This window comes from Microcaecilia unicolor, chromosome 13 (genome assembly GCF_901765095.1).
Source record: "Microcaecilia unicolor chromosome 13, aMicUni1.1, whole genome shotgun sequence".
Classification (NCBI taxonomy): Eukaryota; Metazoa; Chordata; class Amphibia; order Gymnophiona; family Siphonopidae; genus Microcaecilia; species Microcaecilia unicolor.
Window position 1 is genome coordinate 31,373,832 of NC_044043.1, and position 21,184 is coordinate 31,395,015.

Genomic DNA, 21,184 nt, shown 5'->3' on the forward strand with positions numbered 1-21,184 from the left:
GCAACACAAGAAATAATGTTTAGCCCTGTTACACTATTAAGAATTTTCTTGCATTATCTGCTTTGTATGATTTTGCATTTTAAGAGTTCACTAATGCAACATTTACATAAAAGCAGACTTTATGTGAAAGATTATGCCCTACACTGGCTATTAAGATATTTTATTGTGTATTGTGGCTACATTGTAAGTAGCACATTATGCCATAAAATGTACTGTTTGAATATTATTTTGGCTGAAATTGTTCTTGCTGTACACCGCCTTGGATGAATTTCTTCAGAATGGTGGTAAAATAAATGGAAAGAAAGAAAGTGCATTAAAAAAAAACAACATTGAAAATGCAACCTATTGAAAAAAAGTTCCAAAACAAAAAAAACGAACAACAACAATTTGTCAACAACATATGGAAAATGTCTGAAAAAATAAGAAGATTCTCAATTTTATTTTTTCAAAAAACAAGTAACATAGGAGATGACAGCAGTACGGTTCATCCAGTCTGCCCAACAAGATACCATATGTAATGAGTTTTTGATGTGATACTTCATATGTATACCTGATCTTGATTTGTCCTTGCCATTTTCAGGGCATAGACCATAGAAGTCTGCCCAGCACTGTCCTTGTTCAAAATTTCTGAAGTTGTCGAAGCCTCTGAAAAGCTCCCCTCCAGCCCATCCAAATCTATTCAGCCACAATCAGGGCAGAGACCTTAGAAGTCTTGGCCAGCACTGGCTTTGCTTCCCAATTAGTGGTATTGCTACCTAATCTCCACTAAGCTTCTTTGGATTCATTCCTTCCAATCAGGATTCCTTTGTGTTTATCCAATGCATTTTTGAATTCCGTTACTGTTTTCATCTACACCACTTCCTGTGGGAGGCAGTGGCGTAGCCAGACAGCCAATTTTGGGTGGGCCTGAGCACAAAGTGGGTGGGCACAAAATGTTCTCTCTTCCCCAGCACTTCCCAATTCAAAATATAAATACTTTAGCAGATGAGGATCCTCAATCTCTGTCAGCTGAAGGCCTCCAGTAAAGATGGCCAGAACTCCTCTCCACCAAGCCCAGTAGGCAGCAGCAACTCCTCGAGCCACTGATGCCAGCACCCCATACATGCTTAGTTGTCAGTGGCTCCAGGATGCTGCCCCCATCTGCCAAGCTCAGTAGAAGGCATCTCTGGCCAGCTTGAGAAGAGACCCCCACTTGGGAATCCCCACTAGCTACAGCAAGGGTCAGGGCTGCTGTTAGCCATGCTGGTGACCAGGGCAGAAAATAAAGCCCCTCCCCCAATTCCCTCTCCTCTCCAATCTCCTCATCTGCCATTAAAGTCACACTGACAGACCATCACAAATTAGAAATAAAAATATATAGACAAAATTGAACTGGGAACCTCAGCATGTACTGCAACACTGGAGAAAAAAACCCCAAAACAAAACAAAAGCGCATTACCACACAACAAAAAGACATCCGCTATGCACATTTCCCAAAGTTAACATATTCCATTTAAAATATTCAAAGTAAAATGATTTGCCTACCTTTGTTGTCTGGACATTTTATTTTTCCATCATGTTGGTTCCAATTTCTGTCTGTCTTCTGCTAATTCTTCAAGCGGTTGTCCATTTGTCTTTTTTTCTCCTCTTGTTTCATTTCCTCCCTACACCTACCTCTGAAATATTGATCCTTCCATTTTAGCTCTTTCCTTTCTTTTTTTTTTTTCTTTTCTGCCTCTGTACACTCAAAATTTCATCCTCTTTCTAAATCTTTTCCTTCTTTTTACTTTTCAGATATCTATCACATTTCCATCTCCTTTCACCCACTAGCTCTCCCATTCCCCATCTCTCTCCGCAGCTTTCCATTCCCTTCCATCTTCGATCTATACACCATTACCATATTTCTACCCCCTGTGATCACTATTCTCTCATTTTTTCCTTGCCATCTCCACTCCCTGGGCCCTATACACCATTACCATATTTCTACCCTCTGTGATCACTATTATCTCATTTTTTCCTTGCCATCTCCACTCCCTGGGCCTCTCCCCCATGCTTTCTACCATTCCCAGTATCTCCCTCCCTCCACCCTTCCAGCCCAGCATCTGTTCCCTCTTTCTACCCTCTTCACCCTGTAGCCTGATATTTCTCTATCTCTTTTACCTCCCACCACCAGCATCTTCCTGTCCCATCTCTCTCCCCTCCCCCATTGTCCAGCATTTTTCCCTTTCTCTTCCCTACCATCCATTTTCTATCTTCTCTCCCTGGATCCATCTTCCCTCTTTCTCCTCTCCCTTCCACTTCCATGTCCAACACGTTTTCTTCTCCCATGCCCTTTCTCTCCCTCTCCCCATCCCACCCATATCCAACAATTTTCCCTCTCTTTCTCCTTGCAGCATCTCTCCGTCCCTCCCCCCACCTACTTCTACTCTGTCTCACAGTCACTCCCTCATCCCAACAGTGCTCCTGTCTCTCCCTGACCCCCCCCCCCCCCACCCACCACACACACACACACACAGGTTTTTTCCCTCCCTTTCCCCAGCCACAGTCTGGCACGCTGGCTGCAGGCCTTCTTTCCCCTCCCTCCCCTTCGGGCAGCGCCTCAATCTAACGCTACAGCTGAGCAGAGCTGCACGGCACCGGGTCCGACTCCGTCCTGCCGCTACTTCTGCCCTCCGGCTCCGTTGTCATCTTTGTTCATTCTTCTGCTGCTTATCTGCAGCGGTTCCGGATCCGCGCGCTGCCAAGGCTATCTGTATGCCGTCTGCTGCGACTGCTTCCTCTGCGCTGGCCCCGCCTTCTGAAGAGGTGGGGCCAGCACAGAGGAAGCAGTCGCAGGCAGCATACAGACAGCCTTGGTAGCGCGCAGAATCGCAAATCCGGAACCGCTGCAGATGAGCAGCAGAAGAACGAACAAAGATGACAACGGAGCCGGAGGGCAGAAGTAGCGGCAGGACAGAGTCGGACCCGGTGCCGTGCAGCTCTGCTCAGCTGTAGCATTAGACTGCAGCGCTGCCCGAAGGGGAGGGAGGGGAAAGAAGGCCTGCAGTGTGCCGGTGGAGGATCAATTCTTTTTACATCTCTCTGCATCGTTGCTGGGTGGGCCTGAGCCCAAAGTGGGTGGGCCCAGGCCCACCCGTGGCTACGCCCCAGGTGGGAGGGCATTCCAGGTACCTATCACCCTCTCAGTGAAGAAATACTTCCTGACATTATTCCTGAGTTGGCCCCTTTCAACCTCAATTCATGTCCTCTAGTTCTACCACCTTCCTGTCTCTGGAAAATGTTTGCCTGCAAAGTTATACCTTTCAAATATTTGAATGTCTGTATCATATCACCCTGGCTTCTCCTTTCCCCAGGGTATACATATTCAGGTCAGCAAGTCTCTCCTCGTACATCTTGCTATACATCACGAAAAGTCTAGAAATGGAAAACAATAATATTAACCTCTCTCACAATATGCTAATATATCAACCTAAGCATTTATTGTACTTCTGTATTATGTACTAGACTTCTACAAATCTAAATTTTGTAACCACCTTGTTAGCAATATGTAAGCCACATTGAACCTGCCATACGGTGGGAAATGTGGGATATAAATGCAATAAATAAATAACCCCCCTACCATTTTTGTTGCTTTTCTCTGAACCGCTTCAAGTCTTTTAACATCCTTAGCAAGATACGACCTCCAAAACTGGACTCAATACTCCAAGTGGGGCTTCAGCAATGACTTATACGGGAGCATTAACACCTTTATTCTTCTACAGGTTATACCTCTCTCTATGCAGCCTAACATCCTTCTGGCCACAACCACTGCCTTGTCACATTGTTTTGTCACTTTGAGATCCTCGGACACCATCATTCCTAGGACCCTTTCCTGAGCCAAGCTTACCAATCTCTCCCCTCTTATCTGGTACATCTCATTTGGATTTCTGCATCACTCTGCACTTCTTGGCATTAAATTTTAACTGTTTGAAGATCCCTTCCACTCCCTCCAGGGTATCCACTCTATTGGCTATCTTTGTGTTATCTGCCAAAAGGCAAATTTTTCCTTCTATCCCTTCAGAATGTCTCTCATAAATATTTTAAACAGAATTGGGCCCAGCACTGACCCCTGAGGCACCCCACTAGTCACTTTCCTTTTCTATAAGTGGATTCCATTTACCACCACCTTCTGCCGCCTGTCAGACAAACAGTTTCCAATCCAGTTCACCACTTTGGGTCCTAAATTCAGCCCTCTCAGCTTATTTAGGAGTCTTCTGTGAGGAACCGTATCAAAGGCTTTGCTGAAATCCAAATTGATTACATGTAGCGCATGACCTTCATCCAGTTCTTTGGTCACCCATTCAAAGAAGACAATCAGATTCGTTTGGCAGGATTTTCCTTTGGTAAAGTAAATCACTTTTTAGATGAAAATCAAGAGGCAAGGAGTTCCAGCAGGGAGGTCCAGCCACAGAGAATGCACAGGCTTGCACTATGACCTTTTCAAAGAATGGGACAGGAAGTAACTAGGGCCATGGAGTTGGTTCACCAAACCTACTCCTACTGTTATTAGGCTTTACATTTTTTGTTCTGGATCTAAAATACTGGTAAAATATAACTTGTATTTACCAGTACTTTAGATCCAGGATATATATATATATATATATTTTTTTTTTTTTATAGTGTTGTAAGTTTTTATGTTGAAGTTGGAGTCTGAGTTGGTAAATTTTTACTGACTCTGACTCCACCCAAAATTGCTTACAACTCTGAATCCACAACGCTGGAAGTAACTCTTGATTGTAAACAACCTTGCTGTGTAAAATGAAGGGCGGTATTATTAAATTCAAATAACCATAAACATTGGTAGGGCGCAATGGCTAAGAAGGTTTTATATCTACAGCATTGAGGTCAGTTAGACGAGCACCAGCTCAAACAGATCCCTGAAAAGAATTGTTGCAACTTAAAACATAACTGAGGGGATTTTGGAAGGTTTAGACCAGGGGGTTTTCAATCCAGTCCTCAGGACCACCCGCCCAGTGAAGTTTGCAGGATACCCACAAAGAATATGCATGAGAGAAATTTGCAAAGAGAATCCACATACGTGGAGAACTCAAAAAGTCCCATGGAGAAACTCAAACAGAAAGGGAAGTGGGGGTGAGAACCAGGCTATCCAAAGACAGGAACACTGAAGTGGTGAAGTGAAGCAAAGTTTATTGAAAAACAAACTTGACTCGACACAACGTTGTGTTTCGGCCAGATGGCCTACATCAGGAGCTTTAAAAACTTGATTGAAAAATGAGAGTCCAGAAGTAATAACATTGAATTGCACAATTCACGATCCAGCTACACCTCACAACAAAGGTCTTTTTGAAGACCATTGCAATTCAATGTTATTACTTTGGTTCATTTCACCCCTTCAGTGTTCCTGTCTTTGGATAGCCTGGTTCTCACCCCCACTTTCCTTTCTGTGAGAGAAATTTGCAACAATGGAGGAAGTGCATGCTAATACATGTCATTGTTCTTATGTGAAATTCCAATTCAATTACACTTTTATCCTCTCACACTGACTCATCACATAGGAGGAGGAAAAACAGTGACTGAATTGGCTTATGACTGTAATTAAACCACAAAACTGGGGATAATGAAAAAAAAACTGGAATAAAATATATCACAAATATATTTAGATGTAAATACTCCAGACACTCCAGGAAAAGACTGTCCGAGGACATCGCTTCTGGAATTTTGGTGTTGCTTATTGGTGCCCTTGGGACTGAGGGGTCAGACTGGTTTTGAAAATTACAAAAATTGTTTTCTCTTTTTTGGAGCTTTAAGCTGGACAATAGTCTATTTGTTTGCAGCATTATGTTCGGCGATTAGGCCAGGTAGTTGAGCGTGCGCGTGTGTGTGGAGTATTTACATCTAAATATATTTATGATGATAATTGCCAAATAGCCTTACAAGTGGCATTGAGGAAGTAACCTAATGGTTAATGCAATGCATTGAGAACCTGGGGAACTGGGTTCAATTCCCACTGCAGCTCCTGGCAAGTCATTTTTTATTGCCCCAGGTACAAAAACAGATTGTGAGCCCAGTAGGGATAGAGAAAGTACCTGCATAGAATATGTGAACCACTTTTGTTGGATGACAGGCCCTATATCAAGTCCGTGACCCTTTACCCTTTACAACTGACCAGGGGCGTACCTAGGTGGGGCCACGGGCCCCCGCAGATTTAGCCCTGGCCCCCTTGCTTTCACCCTCCCCCGCCAGGTACCTTTGCTGGCGGGGGTCCCCAACCCCCTCTGGCCGAAGTCCTGTTCAGCACCGGTCTCCGGCGCGTTGCTGCATAAGGAACATGCAGGATGTCAGGATTCACAGAAACAGAATCCAGATCAGCGAACGCACTGGACTTGGAGACCGGCGCTGAAGGGGACTTTGGCAGGCGGGGGTTGGGGACCCCTGCCAGCAAAGGTACCTGACTGTGGCGGGGGAGGGTTGGTGGCAGGAGAGGGGTCGAAAGGGACGGGGAGGGGGCGGTGGCGCCGGGAGAGGGCTAAAATGTGCCCCCTCACCCCCCTCCTGCTGAAGTCTGGCTACGCCCCTGCAACTGACACATCCTTAGTCTAAGAAAACTCTCCTCATTTAATTTAAAGGTGAGAATTTTCATTTTTATGAGACTTTTTTTCTTATTAAAAAGAAATAAAGAGAAAAAAAGTCTCATCTTTAAATTAAATGAAGGGAAATATTTTTAGACTAAGAATGTGCCAGTTGTGAGGCTATTGGGCAATTATTGTCATAAGCCAGCTCAGTCACTGAAGTCTCTTCCTCCTCCTATGGAATTTCACATAAGAAGACTGGCTTTTAAGCATGGGGATGAAATTCACAAGCCTTTTTGGGGTTGTGGGTGCATATACACGTCATGCATATTCATTGTGGATATCCTGAAAATCCAACTGGCCAAGTGGTCCCTGAGGACTGGGTTGAAAACCACTGGTGTTAGACTTGTAGAAAAAGTCATGTGCTTGTTGTATAAGTTGGCATGCATGTATGAGTAATGATTTTAGAACAGGTTGCTATTTATACATTTGTGCTTGCGGCAGGCACAGATATAAAAGGGGAGTGCTCGGGCATGATTTAGGTGGACCTTGAAAGTATACATGAAATCTGGATTTTGCAGCACATGTATTTCAAAGGTTTCCATGTCGGCATTTACACCTGCTTCCAGTCATGCATAACTGTGCGTTCACTTGTCGTTTGGGCATGGTCTTGGGAGGAGAGCTTGAGATGGGGAATTGTGCTTAATACTTGCATGTTGAAAACCACCTCAAAATGCAAAAAACTCAGCTCCCCTTACATGTGCAATGTTAGAGACTCTGGGGTGGGGGGGAATTCTCAAAGCTTACCATGCTTGCAATGTTTGATATAGACTGGCTGTAGGCGGTCTACCACTTACATTATTCAGCATCTAATGCACAAAGGGGTTCCGTGTTGCTTTTACTGTTTGCGGTATCAGCTACCGATAAACCTATGCAAATGTATTACAACGAGCTCATTAGTATTAAAATGAGCATTCCGTGCGATGCACGGAAAAGGAGCAAAGGTTCCAGCAGGTCTGGAGCCTGCATTGCATGAGGATAACTTCTCGCTGGACCAATCTGCTTGCATTTTTTATTAGTCTCTGCACGTGTGTGTGAAATGTTCCATGTGCGTGTATTAGATGTATGTGTGTGCCCCAAACATAACAGCACTGTTAAAAAGTTGTTGTGGAACCCCCCCCCCCAAAAAAAAAAAACAAAAAAAAACCCAACAACTGAGTGTGACGATGATTTTACAATGTACAGATATGATGCACACCTAGGATGCAGGAATTTCTGTGCATCTCATTTGTATACGATTTCTTTTGACCACTGATCACTGTTTCAAAATATGTAAGTTCAGCTGTGGATAGAGATGCACGTAGTATGTAACATCGACTTTTGAGCATCTGGCCCTCTTCCACGTGTAGGTAGCAAAATTTGCTGCTTATGAATGAAAGTACTGTTACTTGTAAAAAGCCCTGAGTGATACCACTCCTCTATTAATGTGATATGCTGTAAAATGGCTGCTCCTTCTGCCTGTGCCAGCAAATACAAGTGCCCTCCTGCAAATGTATTTTACAAAAGTCTCCATATTCAGAGAGCCTTTTGCAAAATACACGGCAAATTTGGAAAATCCCAACTTGGAGTTTCATTTCCAGACCTAGATGACCAATTCACAATTAGGCTTAATGTGTTGCTGAACTGGTAATCGGTTCTTCTTTGAGATTAATCTTGGCATAACATGCTCAAGACATCATTTTCCTAAATGAGCCACTGGATTATGAAGCAGATTTAAATGTAAGAGATTTCTATATTCTTCTTTCCCCTGTGGTGTTCAGTCACCATCATAAGGTTTCAAACCCTCCACTGTAGGAAATGGCTGCATACATAAGTGGAATTTGTGTGCATACTACATGTCATTTCTCTGCCTGTCCCGTTCCTTTCAAAGATGTGTCCAGTTTTTATCTGATCCTGATTTTAGTGAGGCCACTGCTTTGGTTGTGTTGGTACTAGTTTGGTTATATTGACCCACATGGCCATTGAGAGCTGTTTCTGAAGTTCAGATCAAAGAAAAGGCTTGGGCCACTAAAATTCCAGTTATTTGGGCCTCCCAGTATTACTGGACCCCACAAGAATTCCCTGATTCTCCCTAGGCAGCCATTGCTCAGTATCATTAAATCTATATACAGCTTGTAGCAGCTGCATAAGACAAACTGCTGCTCCCTGATGAAGGCTGGGTGACAGGAAATTGATCCTTCTTTCCTTATAGTATGCTCATTCTTAGTTATTGATGAGGCTCTTCTTGGACTATTGTGCTCTGTTTTGGAGGTCTTATCTCACTAAAGACTTAAAAAGACTTGACACTGCTCAGAGGAAAGTGACAAAAGTGGTATGGGGTTTTCACCAAAAGACTTGAAGACCTGAATTTGAATACCCTAGAGCAGGGGCTCTACTACTACTACTATTACTTATCATTTCTATAGCGCTACTAGACGTACGTAGCGCTGTACACTTGAACATGAAGAGACAGTCCCTGCTCGACAGAGCTTACAATCTAATTAGGACAGACAAACAGGACAAACAAGAGATAAGGGAATATTAAGGTGAGGATGATAAAATGAGGGTTCTGAACAAGTGAATAAAGGTTAGGAGTTAAAAGCAGCATCAAAAAGGCTCTCAACCCAGTCCTCAGGACACACCTAGCCAGTCAGGTTTTCAGCATATCCACAATTGAATATTGTGAGCTGGGTCTCCCTTCCACATGGTGGCCAGAGCTAATCCTGCTTAGCTTGGCTACTACTACTACTACTACTTAACATTTCTAGAGCGCTACTAGGGTTACGCAGCGCTGTACAGTTTAACAAAGAAGGACAGTCCCTGCTCGAAGGAACTTACAATCTAAAGGATGAAATGTAAAGTTGGGGCAGTCAAGATTTCCCTGAATAGAGGTGTAGTGGTTAGGTGCCGAAGGCGACATTGAAGAGGTGGGCTGTTTCCCCGGTATGGGCTCCAAACCACCTCCTCGCGGCACTGCTTGTCCTGGTTTAACCGCTTCCCAGCTGACCGGCGCCCAGGATCAGCTCACGACTGGGACACACAAAACTTCAGCAGTCTTATAGTTCTTGAAAACCACAGGTCTTTATTTTCTCAGCATCTTTTAGTACAGTCTTAATCTTCAAGCAGTTTCCTCATCAACAATGCAAGAGTCAGTTCAGTTTTTCCACATTCAGTTTATTACCACAGTCCAATCTTAACTCAGAATATCACACCCAGCAAACCTTTGTCTTGTTCCCAATTGTAGCCTCCCCTCATCAGCACTATCTTCTACCCTTAGATAGTTTATGGGTTAGTTTCTTCCACCAGTGGCTTCCCCACTGGATTATTTTCTCCTCCCCAAGTATACACAGCTTGGGCCACCACCAGAGCCTTTACCTTTCCTGAGGAAGTTTGAGCAAGCCCTCCAACCTCCATGCACTCCTCCTCTTTCTCTTCTCCTCCTTCCTCTATATCCCATTCCATCTCCTTCTCCACCCTGGGTTCCCCCAGCTGCTGCTCATTCCCTGGATCAGAACTCATTTCCCAATCATTCACCCCTCCCTCCAGTTCCTGAGAGTCCTGCTGATGCCCCAGTGGTTTCTGGGACTGGTAGTTTCTCTCCCTAACTAGTGTTTTCACTGGGGCTTTGACCACTAGAGGGCGAACCTTTTGTCTAGAAGGGATTAGTGAAGAAGAATCATTACATTTCAAAGGAAAACCTCTTCCCCGTCCGGGTCTCAGCATGACTGGAACGGGACTCCTTTCAGAGTCCTCACAATATGCATGAGATAAGTTCGTATATACTGCATCAAGTGTATGCAAATCTACCTCTTGTATATTCATTGTGGGTGTCCTGAAAACCTGACTGGCTAGGTGTGTCTTGAGCAGTGCAATTTTTCTAGCAAAAAAGGTGCCGGTACTCAAATGCCAGGCCACCTTCAGGGATGGGGTGATCACTGAGGGACCCACCCCACAATAGCCAGGCCCCCTGCAACCAGTCACAGAATCTAGGACAAGGCAGAATTGGTGTGTTGAGCATGAGCTCTTTCATTAAAACTTGTGGTCCATGGGTCAATTTTAGCAGACACTGGAAAAGGTGCCGGTACTCAGTACCCCCGAGTACCCCCTCAAAAAAAGCCCTGGTCTTGAGGACTGGATTGAGAACCCCTGCCCTAGAGGAAAGAAAGGATAGGAGCGATATGATACAGAATACTTGAAAGGTATTAGTATACAAACAGACGGGGAAGTGCTAAAACTAGAATTGAGGTTTCTGGAGGGTCAACTTAGGAGTAAGATCAGGAAATACTTTTTTCCGGAGAGGATGGTGGATACCTGGAACACCCTCCCAACGGAGGTGGTGGGACAAAAACAGTGACAGAATTCAAAAACTCATGGGATAAACACAGGAGCTCCCTTTTATAGACAGAGGATGTAGTCAAAGCAAAACTTAAATGAGCTTCACACTTAAAAAAAAAAAAAAAAAGGCATAGAGCAGTATAACCTGCATGGAGCAGCAGGTACAACTCTGGCGGTCTTGTGGGCAGACTGGATGGACTAGACAGGTTTTTATCTGCCATCATCTACTATGGTACTATGTAAGGGACTGTCCTCAGATCAGTGCACAGACTTTATATGATCTTAGCCAAAAAGAGACCTAGAAATGATTGGCAGTCTGGTAGAGACTGCTCAAATGTCTTCCCCCTGAATTGCCAGTCTCATCATTCCCTCTGTAAACTTTGTGAAAAGAAACGTGTAAAGTTGTAGGGTTGTGATGGCTGCTTCCCTTAAGCTCATGAGATCTGTAAGATATTGTAAAACGTTGCGTACGACTGGTAGCACTATAGAAGATGTGATTTATATGAGCTTTTGGGACAACTTGAGGTCTTTCCTACTGTGCCTTCCTTTGGCCTTCATTCTTATTGTTGAAGTCACAGCTCCATGGAGCCCTTGAAATGTATCTTCTTGGTTTTCTTTTGAAATTCTAGTTGCAACCACGCTTTCTTTCAAGACCTGCCCTGGCTGGCCTTGAACTGAAGAAAAGTAGCTATCCAAATTCCTCACATTCCAGAGCAGGAAAACAAGACGGCAAGACAGATTGCAACTTGTTGTGTCCCTGATCTGTGAGCGCTCACAGCCACACCTGCAGTCCATATCTAGGAAAACATGTGCAAGATCACAGGACTCTTTAGCAGTCTGGAAGCAAGCCACTGTATTTGCACCCCAGCTACTTTGATACAGATGTATATTTATCTTGTATGTGGCTGTAAAGAAATAGCAGTAACGAATAATAAGACAAAGGGTGTGCAGTTATATGTCTATCAGGGATAATTGTATAAAAGGGTGCTCTCATAAAGATTTCTAAAAACTCACCTATTTTAGAAAGGCAACATAAGTGTCTGTCTTTTTTTTTTTTTTTTTTTATAGTGCAGGGTTCCAGAACAATCCCCAGCAACTCAGGTGCAAATCTGCAAGTGTACTTTGTGCTTGTATGTGTGTATGTTATAAAATAAAATCAGAGAGAACTCTTACCAATATCAAAGAAAAGGTGGGATATCCCGGAAATAACTTGCCAACACCTGTAATCTTCATAGGTTCTTATTATACATATCAATACATTTCTTATGTACCACAATAATCTCTTAAAGGGTCCAGTGTGGTTTGTATCATGTAAAAATACACACATACACATACACATACACACATATATATATATATATATATATATATATATATAATGATAATATACCCTTCCATTAAATCCCAGCCTGGTTGATTAGTTTATTCCCCTAAAGCACGGTAGGACCAGCGAAACGAAGACCAGGCAGTGGTTTTCCTTGGTCGGCTGGCACCTGGGGTGGATCATCGCTGTGCACCCCCCCCCCCCCGGCGCATCACCTCCAAACACCCCCCCCCCCCCCCCACCACCAGTGCACTGCTCTTAGGTCATAGGGTGCTGGGAGCAGCCGCACGGCTTTTGGCTCCGCCAGTTCCCTCTGCCCCGGAACAGGAAGTAACATCAGAGGCAGCAGGGAACTGGTGGAGCCGACAGCCATGTGGCTGCTCCCTGCACCCCCTCCTGCAGTGTGCACCGGGGCAGATCGCCCCCACCGCCCTGCCCTTGGTACACCACTGCGACCAGGTCCAGCAGTTTGTTGGAGGGATTACATACAGCATATTAGTGATGAAGATTTCATCCACTGGACTAACTGCAGATAAGTGACCTGTGTTATTTCAACTGTAGAAGTGCATGACCAATGTGTTTGAATGCCGTTTTGTTCACACTAAGTATATGTAGATAGCAGGGGCGTAGGCCCGGGCGGGCCCAGGTGGGCCTGGGCCTGGGCCCACCCAATTTGGGGTCAGGCCTGCCCAGCAGCAGTGTTCCACTTCCTGACCAGCGATTCCGGTTGCAGACTTGGCTCGCAGCGATTCCCACACGCTGCCTCCTGACTGCCGCTCATCAATCTCCTCTCCTTGCAGCTACTAACTAAGCGCTAACCCGGAAGCCTCTTGTCTGCCGCAAGATAGGTTCATGCCGTCTCCTGTCCTGTCGTTAAACTTCATTGGCCCCAAGGTCCTGTAGATGCAGTCGGAAATTGATGATGATGATGACGACGATTTCTACTTCCGGTTTCTTTCAAGGGGAGCCGGTTATGGCTCCATTGCTGGTATGAGAATCAGATCTTCTTGGACCTGTTTCACGAGGACGGGCTGGTGATAATCACCCGGGGGTTGGGCATCGACAGGATCTTGCACAGCTTCCTGCAGCTGTATTGCGACCCCGCTAATCTGATGCTGCTGTTAAACACTAGCCCGGCCAAAGAGGTAAGAGTCGAACGGAGGAGTCCCTTCTCTCTGTTGGATCTTATTAGGGTTATTTTCTGATTGATTCAAACGTCCGTGGTGTTCCCCCCCCCCCCCCTTGGCTGCCTGAAGTCAGTGAAACCACTAAAATAAATAGACGAAATGACAGTTGATCTAATCGGGCTGTTACAAAACTTGTTTTCACCAACGTGTCGTCGCCTCATTAGCCTGAGATACAAGCATTTGGCAAAGTGATTAGTTTTTTAAGATTGTAGGCGCTGCAGTTTTAATTTTGTGCCAGAATTGAGTGCGAACCATTGAGAGATGTAATACAAAATGGTAACTGTCTTCTTAAATAGAAATAATTATGTTGAAACTAATCTCCTTTTGTGATTGGCTTTCTTTATTTTGGCATATGTTTTGCAAACGTTGGCAGAAAAAAAAAACTTTTTGTAAAATAGGTCCTTAAGTACTTGTACTAATTTGTAGTGTTTAAAAATAATATATTACTTTAAAAAATAATAAGTAATCGTTTCATTATATTTTGTGCCCACCCACTTTGGGCTCAGGCCCACCCAAAACTGGCTGTCTGGCTACGCCACTGGTAGATAGTTTGATTGTGTTTATGACAGAAAGAAGACTGAGGGCCAGATGCACAAAACCTAACGAGCCCACAACTTGCGTTTTAAACTGGTTCCAGCCAGTTTAAAACGCAAGTAGTTTACCCGGGGCATGCACTAAGGGCATTTTCCCTGCCACGGTAGCAGGCAACGAAAACGGAATGCAAATGATTCAAAAGCTATTATAATGAGCTGCACTACCGTTTTTCCAATTCCCTTACCGTAGGAACCCTAACAGGAGGTCTGCACCTCTCGTTAGGGCTCCTGTGAGGGAATCGGAAAGGAAAAGGGCCCCACAAAAAAGGTAAAAAAGAAAAAAAAAAGCAGGGAGCGCATGTGAGGGGCGTCCTTTAAGGACGTACTCTCCCTGCGCTTGTGAGAGACGGGTTTTTTTCCGCAGTTTTTTGCTCTGCCGGCGCTCGTGTTTTTTTCCCCCTTCTACTTTGTCTTCGCCGCGCCACTTACCCCTCCACAGCAAAAGTTTTCTATTTTCCTGGTTGCCGGAGAATCGGGACGTCCCTTTAGATTAGGCTCCTCTTCCTGGCCTCTTCAGCCAATCAGAGCGCGTTTCGCTGACAACAGCCAGCTAAGCCTGCTTTGATTGGCTGAAGAGACCAGGAAGAGGAGCCTAATCAAAAGGGACGTCCCGATTCTCCGACTCAGGTACCGAAGGAATAGAGAATGCAAGTGAGCTACAACGAGTAGCTCATTTGCATTCCCTATCGTTGATGCATTCCCGTTCCCTACCGATTCGCTATGGAATCCGTAGGGAACGGGAATTACCGGCGTCTTTAGTGCATCTTGCTCTGAGTTCTTTATCTTGCTGTCAAAGAAGTCTGAGGCCTTTTTCTCCACCTTTGAGATAAGAAAGTGTGAGTAGACAGCATAACACATTAAGGCTCTATTAAGCAATAGTGATATAAGCTTCATGATTAGTTTTGCGCTTTCCGTGACAGGAATGAACCTCGCTCCTAATCCAGGTTATGTGGAGTATGTTCTCAGTCTCTCAAATGTACTGCTAATGCTCGCTGTAGTACTTGTGTTGTGCCAAAGAGTTGCAGTGTACTAAGGGCGGGACAGTGTGGGTGGTCCGCCCCGGGTGCAGGCAGCCAGAGGGTGCGCTGAGCAGTCATGCCGCTGTCAGCTCTGCCGGTCCCCTGCCACCTCTGACATAAACACAATCAGTCTTCTTTCTGTCATAAACACAATCAAACTTCCTGTTCTGGAGCAGCGGTCCAGCAGAGCCAACGGCAGCGTGCCTTCTCAGTGCACCCCTTTGCTCGAAGGAGGGGAGTGCTTCGCCTGGGGGGAGGGGCTCTGCCCCAGGTGGCAACCAAGTAGGTACCAAAGGAGTAGAGGATAAGACACAGACTTCAACACAGGGAATGCCAAACAAAACAGTTATTGAGGCACCAACAGGAGACCCAACACGAGCCGTGTTTTGGCGAGAATATCTGCCTGCTTCAGGGGTCTAAAGTAACACTTGACTCTACTGGACTTGGTACAGTGCCTGTGTTTAAACAGCTGCTTGAAGTCGAATGTAATGGAATCTATCACTATTATATGGTCTGTGCCCTGAAAATGACAGATCAAAAGAAAAAAAGCAGATCAAAAAAGACAAAAAAATAGAACAGGAGGGTAACAGAAGAACTGGTTTGTTACAAATTACCCGACGTGGCCACGTTTCGCCCTCAGGCTGCGTCAGGGGTAAAAAACTAATAGGGGTAAAGAGCAAAGTGAACCCCTAAAAGTAGTCATACAACCACCTTACATAAGTGCTTCCCAAGCTTACTCAGCAAACTTCACAATGCTATGTTGACTGGCAGCATTAAGTTTTGTTTGACACTTCCTGTGTTGAGGCCTGTGTGTTCTCCTCTACTCTTTTGATTCCCTTTGGACTCACAAAGAGGCTTCTTCCTTTTTCCTCTGATGAACCAAGTAGGCACACCACTGCCAAAGAGAGCTTTTTGCTGGAGTTTATAAGATGTAACATATATAGACAACTTATTCAGGTGCGCTTTCCCATTGTTTTGAGTGCCACAGGTTTGATCAAAAAGAATTTCCAAGCACACCTGGATAAGTTGCCTATACATATTAACATAGTAATATAATAAGTGATGGCAGATAAAGACCTGAATGTTCCATCCAGTCTGCCCAATAGTCATATTTATATCAACAATGAATATGATATTATATACTTGTTCATGGTCTTTCTTTACTGTGCCTGGGACATAAACCGTAGAAGTCTGCCCAACTCTGTCCTTATGTTCCAACTACTGGAATTGCTGTCAAAGCCTATCCAAATCTATCTTGTCATTTGTGGGACACAAGACTGGCTTCCAATCAAAGAACGTATTACCTTCAAAATCTGCACCCTAGTCCACAAAATTATCCAAGGCCAAGTCCCAGGATACATGACAGACCTCATAGACCTACCAATCAGAAACATAACCAGATCACCTCGAACATACCTAAACCTTCACTACCCAAACTGCAAAGGACTTAAATACAAGGCAACCTATGCATCCAGCTTCTCCTACATAAGCACAAAACTATGGAATGCATTGCCAAAAGCTGTGACAACAATCTACGACCACCTTAACTTCAGGAAATCACTAAAAGCCAACCTGTTCAAAAAGGCATACCTCATTGACCCAACATAAATACATACATCCTGCAACACAGCAAAACCAAAGCTCGTAATGGACACTATATAACCTTTCCTCTCCCCGATCCCCATGTGATGAAACACATGTACCTTTATTCGACCACAATACCACCTTGTATTTGTTTCTTTACCGGACATGGTGAACGCCATTATGGTACTATGTAAGCCACATTGAGCCTGCATATAGGTGGGAAAATATGGGATACAAATGTAAATACAACAAAGATATATACTGCAGGTCTACTCTTACAGAGTGTGGGGTGTAAAACAATGAATGGAAGGAGGGAAGAGACCTCAGACAGGTGAAATTACAGCACAATTTCACCTGTCTGAGGTCTCTTCCCTCAGGATGCTGGGCTCGATGGACCCTTGGTCTTTTCCCAGTGTGGCACTACTTATGTTTTACACCCCACACTCTATAAGAGTAGACCCGCAGTATATATCTTTGTTGTATTCACAAACTAGAGCGGGGTTTTCCCCTTTTTTTGCATTGGATTCAAATGTAATAAAAAATATTTAAAAAAAAATCAAGTCTTCCCGGCACTGTCCTCAACGTTCCAAATTACTGGAGTTTCTGTCCAAGTTCTCTACAGCCCATCCTAAACCAGATTGCTATATGCGGGACTCAGACCGTTCAAGCCAGCCAGCATCGGCCTTAGTTGATACAGCCAGAGTTGCCATCTAAGCACCACGTGACATGCAAACACATATATGCAACCCTTTAACGTTGCCTTTTGAACGTATCAGACATACGTCTTAGATTGTCATCAGTTGCCTTTTGAACGTATGTCTGATTGTCTGCATGGCTATATATATGTTTAATCAAGAGTCCTTTCTATTTGAAAAATTACTGGGTGCTGTCCAAAGAAAATCCACTGACTGGGATCACATTACTTCACCTTCTCTTGTAACCTGAAAAGAATGGAAACAATGCAAGAGCTTCTCCCAAACCTAAAACTTTAGGACTGGCATGAAATTGTTATAACAGTCTTCCAGCAACAAGTTGTCGAGCTTGTGGACCTTATGAGAAAAGGAAATATTTTGGGAGAAACTCAATGTCAAATTTGCTCTCTAGGGGGAAAAAAGAGAGGTTAGGCACTTGTTTATATTTTGGTGAAGCAAAAAAGGGAGACTAGGTCTAACTAAATTGATTTTTAAATCTGTGCTGAGCTACCTGTTAAATGAGAAGCTCTGAGTCTCTTTGAAATTATAATAAAAGGAGAGAGACATTTTCAAAACCCACTTACTCAGAGAAATTGACTGTCTGAAGCTAGCCAAATCTTTTACTTATTAAATGTAGGCATAAAGCTCAACAAAGTGTGTGCTTTACCCAAGCAAACGTAGGTGGGCTCTGGGCAAGATTATGCCAAGGAAGGAACTCCACATCTCATTTTGCAGGGATAAAGTATCCACAGGAAAATCAGGTGGAGATCTTTGCAAATACATTTTTCCTAGGCAATTTTCAGAGGGAAAATACTTATAGACTTTGCATGTCCTTTCAAACATTTGAACATTGGCTGCTAAATAGGGACAAATCTCTGGAGCCTGGTGGTTCCCAGAGGACTCAGTATCAATAAGACACAAGGGGGCCCTTTTACAAAGCTGCATAGGTGCCTACGCGTGCCCAACTTGTGTCAATTTTGAGTTACCGCTCGGCTACCACGTGGCCCTTCTGGTAATTTCATTTTTGACATGCGATGGAAAATAATTTTTATTTTCTGGCGTGCGGCAGAAACTGGGCGGTAATCGTCATTCTACGCGCGTAGATGATTACCGCACGGTTACCGCTAAGTCAGTGGCTGGTGATAAGGTCTCAGACCCAAAATGAACATGCGGCAATTTTGATTTTGCCGCGCATCTATTTTCGGCAAAAAGTTTTAAAAAAGGCCTTTTTTCCAGGCGCGCTGAAAAATGGATCTGCAAGTACCCAAAACACGCACCTACAATAGCGCAGCCTACGTTTCAGCACACCTTAGTAAAAGGGCCTCACTGTCAGGTTATCAGAGAGACATTTATTTGCAAATGATGTTGTGGTTACCCATTCCCTGTTTTATGTAATTTTGTTGTTTCATGTGTCTTAGGTTAAGAAACAGATCCTGGATGAAGAAATCTACTGCTCCCCTGAAGCTTCAGTTTTACTGGCTTCCTATGCTGTCCAAGCCAAGGTGAGTGGTGGCGAAAAGCAGCAACAGCATCTAAGAGGGCTGGGATAAACATAGTGTGAAGACTATTAAGGGCCTCTTTCAGGGCCGCCGAGAGCCAGAGCCGGGCCCGGGACAAGGCCGCCCCCGGGCCCCACCCCACCCGAGGTCATCGTCGTCGTCGCCGCCGCTGGGCCCCCCCCTCCACCCGCTACCGGGCCCTGAACTAACCTTAAACGCCTCCTTCCTTTCACCACCTTCGCGGCAAGCAGCAGCAATGCAGGGCAGACCTCTCCTTCCTTCTGTGCTCCGCCCTCGCGGACGTTATGTCAGGCGAGGGCGGGACACGGAAGGAAGGAGTGGCCTGCCCTGCTGCTGCTTGCTGCGAAGGTGGTGAAAGGAAAGGAAGGAGGTGTTTAAGGTTAGTTAGTTCGGGAGCGACAGCGGGCGGGCCTGACTGCAGTGGCGCCGGGCCCCCTCCGGAGGCCCGGGCCTGTTTTGCTAAACCAAGCTAGTGATTCCTGGCACGGTGAATGCACTGCAGCCCATTCAGTTTGAATGCACTGCGTCGCATTTGCTACATGGGAATCGCTAGCGTGGTTTAGTTAAAAGAAACCCAAGTATGGTATAGTGCTGATTTTAAAGGAACTCAGGAAGGAAAAGGACTGAACATTTGAAATGTGTAGCATATATTCCCCTTGCACTATAGATATGATTTACCCACTGGTACAACACTCGGTGGAGACAGCACAGAAACACCTTGTATAGGGGTCCTTTTAAAAAGGCGCGCTAAAAATAAGTATGTGTGTGCTTCAGTCCCTTAGCCCCCCAGGGAGGGAAAACACTCCCAGCCTCGTGGACTGGAAAATAATAAGCGGTACAATCAGACTTAGCTGTAGGCGCACTAGTACAATCTTTATTATGGTATATCACTAAGCCAAAATATACAAAGTAATTGTACTCTCTGGAGCAGGTTGTCAGTCAGCAACGCCAGACGCGAATCCTGAATTACAAAGACTGCTCAGCTCACACTGTCCCAGACATTACATCAGTGGCGTTTCTAGGGGGACTGATACCCGGGATGGATCGCCGATGCGCCCCGCCCCCCGGGTGCAGCGTGACCCCCCCCTGGCGAAAGGACACCCCCCCCCATGAAAGAACCCCCGCCCGGGTGCACGCCGCTGGGGGGGGGGGGGGGGTGCCGCACCCGCCTGTCCGTCGTTCGTTCCATGCTCCCTCTGCCCCGGAACAGGAAGTAACCTGTTCCGGGACAGAGGGAGCATGAAATGAACGACAGACAGGCGCGCGCAGCACCCCTCCAGCGGCGTGCACCCGGGGCGGACCGCACCCACCGCCCCCCCCAGGAACGCCACTGCATTACATATATACTGTCATAAGTTTCGCTTCTCCCAAATCATGTGATTTCTCCCAAACCAGAAATCAGAAAGTAGCCTCTGCCATATATAGGTGGGGCTAGTACTAGGCGGCGCTAGTGCTGGGCAGACTTCTACGGTCTGTGCCCTTAAAAAGACAGATACAAATCAAGGTAAGGTATACACAAAAAGTAGCACATATGAGTTTATCTTTTTGGGCAGGCTGGATGGACCGTGCAGGTCTTTTTCTGCTGTTATCTACTTTGTTACTATATATGGGTATATCAGTCTCTCCTGACGTTATGTGCACATGCACACTTGGTGGCCGTTGGCTAATTACTTATCTGTATAGCGTGCAGTTAGTCACAAAGCAAAAAAAAATACATAGAACAATAACCTTGTGTCCTCTCTCTGTCTATCTCCCCAAATGAAACATTCTGGACATGTTAGGCTCACTCTGTCCTCAGTCTGTCTGTCAGCAACTTCCAAGGTTACATCCATCTTATATGAAAAACATGGTCTCAGCAATATGTTATCACTCAGAGGCCTGAGAAAAGCACTGTTTTACAAAGATGCTAACTTGTTAGGCCAACTTGTGAGAACCAAAGTACAGAACTCAGTAGCAGTAGTTAGCCCTTAGTAACAGGCCTAGCATAGGAAGGAATATACATATGTGCTAAACGTTCGAAATGTCCATATATATCTGTGGGTGTCTCTAGCATTTAGTGCGCTCTAATCATTAGCACAGGCTAAAAATGCTAGTGCGCCTTTGTGAAAGGACCGCATAGTTTTTGATGGTTGCCTTTATGTACATAGCAAGTCCTTTTTGAAAATTTTTTTATTTTTAGAGCAATGTTTGACCTCCTTTAAATACAAAATCCTACAAAAGAGGATGGAAGGGAATGGAGTAATTGGCTTCCTAAATACACTAGTCATTAATTAAAAAGGAAAATTTCAGATTTGATTAGTCATCTTTCCAATTCCAAACCTAAGACAAGTTAAATATACAAGG

General features: G+C 44.8%; 1 protein-coding gene across 4 annotated transcripts in view; it reads left to right on the top strand.

Annotated features, from left to right (window-relative positions):
• The window catches only part of LOC115456574 (merlin-like), a 139,077-nt gene that overhangs the window by 59,133 nt on the left and 58,760 nt on the right, over nt 1–21,184 (top strand). For all 4 annotated transcript variants that reach the window (XM_030185748.1, XM_030185747.1, XM_030185750.1 and 1 more), the window contains one exon: nt 18,740–18,823. In XM_030185748.1, the coding sequence (XP_030041608.1) occupies nt 18,740–18,823 (84 nt within the window). The remainder of the gene's footprint in view (nt 1–18,739; nt 18,824–21,184) is intronic.